The sequence below is a fragment of the Opisthorchis viverrini genome, assembly GCF_000715545.1.
Source record: "Opisthorchis viverrini unplaced genomic scaffold opera_v5_76, whole genome shotgun sequence".
Classification (NCBI taxonomy): Eukaryota; Metazoa; Platyhelminthes; class Trematoda; order Opisthorchiida; family Opisthorchiidae; genus Opisthorchis; species Opisthorchis viverrini.
The window spans coordinates 1,163,309-1,166,022 of record NW_008751730.1 but is presented as its reverse complement, the minus strand read 5'-3'; the positions used below and the strand labels follow the sequence as shown (position 1 = coordinate 1,166,022).

Sequence of the window (2,714 nt, the reverse complement as noted above, 5' to 3'; positions counted from 1 at the left end):
ACTACTCATAAAGTTGCTGGAGGCCCCTCGACAGCCCACGACCGGTTTCGCTCCTCTTGGGGCTCATCAGATAGGCGCCGTCCTTGAGTTTCCGTAAACCTTATGTTCTACTTGAAACCGAATTGCACGAAATCAGCGAAATACGCTGACTTGCAAACTAATTTGGTTTTGCGAGAGACTCACCCGGAACTCAGCTGAATTGCTCAGTTTTGATGTGTCCGGGCAACTGAATGTGCTGAATGTTTCAGTCGCTACGATATTCGAGATATCTAACTTTGCTAACCTGCCAGTAGGAAACATCTAAGCTAAGCTTAGCTCCGACCCTTATCAAGCGAGTTATAAAGTACCTCAGGAATCCTAAATGCAGGCAGTACATACACATTTCGCGGTTGCATAACAGAGCCAGACAGCTGAGTGTGGTCGGTTTGTCTTTCACATTCTCTCTCACCTCATCATCAAGGCACTTTCATGAACCGAAATGGACCAATTGGCTAGAGCGCGAATTTACTGACCAGAAGGTCCGCGGTTCGAACCCGACCTCTGCCACTCCACTTCCCCTGTCTAGGCTTGGACAACCTGGCAGTATCCCAGCCCTCGTGCCTCCTTCATGTAGCATGGCAGCTAGGCGCCGAAAGGATCCTACAGCTGAACGGTTTTCCATGAACCTATGAGAGATAGATTAGCTCAATGATCATTATTTGCCTCCGTATAAATAAAGTTGTAAACAAGAACGATAACAAAACTTCGTCATCAGAAGAAAAGGTTCACGGTTCAGGGACGTAGTTGAAGACAAGATTCAACTCATCCTTGACAGGTTCGAAAGAAAGCACGCAATGTGATCTGGGAAAGTGTTCGTCACACCGAATCGCGCCAGATCTGGTGCGTTTTGGAGACGGAGGAATGGGTGCATGATTGAGTTCGAATGAACTCCGCTTGCTGCGACACACAGTCACTTTCGAATCAACCGGTATCTCACTGGACGGTGCCAACGTCAGAACGGGTGAGCTTTGAAGAGGCTTGACCGCTGACTTTACGATAAGCTGATTCAACCCGTCCCCAGATACTTCTTTTCCTGGTAATCGAAGTTGTGGTGAAGTGGGGAACAATTTTACGGTCGACGTGGTCACACCATCGTTAAATATTTCTGCTTCCACAGTTCGAGGTTGTGGAGAGGCGAGAGGTGTTGTAACTGGATCGGATTTTTGTCTTTCCCATAGTTCATACAAATCGGAACTGTGTGTGGGTGCAAAAGCAATGGGAAATGAAAAATGGTCAATCATGAGATGAGTAAACTTGATTGGGTAATTTTTGTGAGATCACACAGTGCACTGATCAACTTTTAGTCACACGCCCGACTTCGAATGACATCGATTTGTGGTAAATGAAAACGGAAACTCACTCAACTCAAAGGTATCGACACTTACCTCAGAACAGAATTGACAGACAAAGGGAAATTTTCAATGGGTGTGCACCACATCTCCCCGATGTTTACTCCGACTAGCATCAACGTGGAAACTAGGATCACAATATCGTACCAGCAACCACAGGTGTAATAACAAATCGTATCCCTTCTAACTCGAATATGAAGGAATCCAGAGGGATAATCCGCACCATACCATGTGGGTGTGTGACACACTACTCGTAAGATTGCTGAAAACAGCCTATGATCGGTTTCGCCCCTCTTGATACTCATCAGTGGAACATCCGAAGGGAGAATTCCAGTTGAATTCGGGTGAGTCTCCTGTTAAAACCAAACTCGTGTATAAACGAGAGTATCTGTTGCAATGTACCTTGAACTACAGTATCATGGCAGCGTTTTCGCAGAGGTCGTACCTGATTTGTGCATTCCACTCCTCGGCTGTGTGAAAGATTCGAGTGGACTCAGGCACTTGGCTCTCCACCATGTAAACGTGAGTCAGAAGTGACCATCCAACCGCACACCGACAAATGATGGCGGGAAAACTGCCAAGCTTGCCGAACGGACCAACCGCCACCTGACTAACACACCCGAGCTTCCAATGATCCAAAACGTTGCAAATTTGCCATGCTGCGCGTCAGTGGTACGGCTCGATTTGAAAACGGAATCTGTACTACGGGACTGATAACCTTCGGTGGTGCTATCATCTCCCAAAAAGACAACAAAAAGGTTCCACCTGAAGAGCCTGGAATAAGTCTCGTCAACAATGTAGTCAAATATGCTCATCCTTTGTGCTGCAAGGGGTGGACGGACCTGACCTGGAAAAAGCTGTGTGAATCACAGGGCGCTCTCTAGCTAAATTGAATTTCAACAAAATCTACCATGGAGTGTGTCATCGACTTTGCCAACATGCGCCCCATTCTGTTCATGACCAGTTATCGTATCCACAAAGCGAGATGAAAGCTAGGCTAGCCAGCTCAAAACCACGAAGAACAAGCTTTCGGGATTCTCTGTAGACGGGTGATAACGCGACCGAATAGGTGGTTGCTGCATTCAACTGTCTGGGCCGAACTGTGTTACTCAACAGACAGAGGCTGGATTAGCAGCTTCGGGAGCACTCTCAGGTGAACGAGATTGTAAAGAACGCACAAAAGCCATGTCAGCAAAGCGGTCGTCCAGTCAGTCCAACAACAGGTTCATGGAAGAGACTGGATCCTACCATGGTGTGACGCTTTGTGTACATCTGCGACCCACTGCGCTATATAGGGGGGGGGGGGAGTCATGAAATATTTGGAAT

General features: G+C 47.2%; 1 protein-coding gene across 1 annotated transcript in view; it reads right to left on the bottom strand.

Moving 5' to 3' along the window:
- Positions 1–551: 551 nt before the first annotated feature.
- The window catches only part of T265_13516 (hypothetical protein), a gene marked incomplete at both ends in the record, with an annotated part of 23,954 nt that continues 21,791 nt past the window's right edge, over positions 552–2,714 (bottom strand). Inside the window, one exon of the mRNA XM_009169241.1 lies at positions 552–1,233. Coding sequence (XP_009167505.1) covers positions 765–1,233 — 469 coding nt within the window. The remainder of the gene's footprint in view (positions 1,234–2,714) is intronic.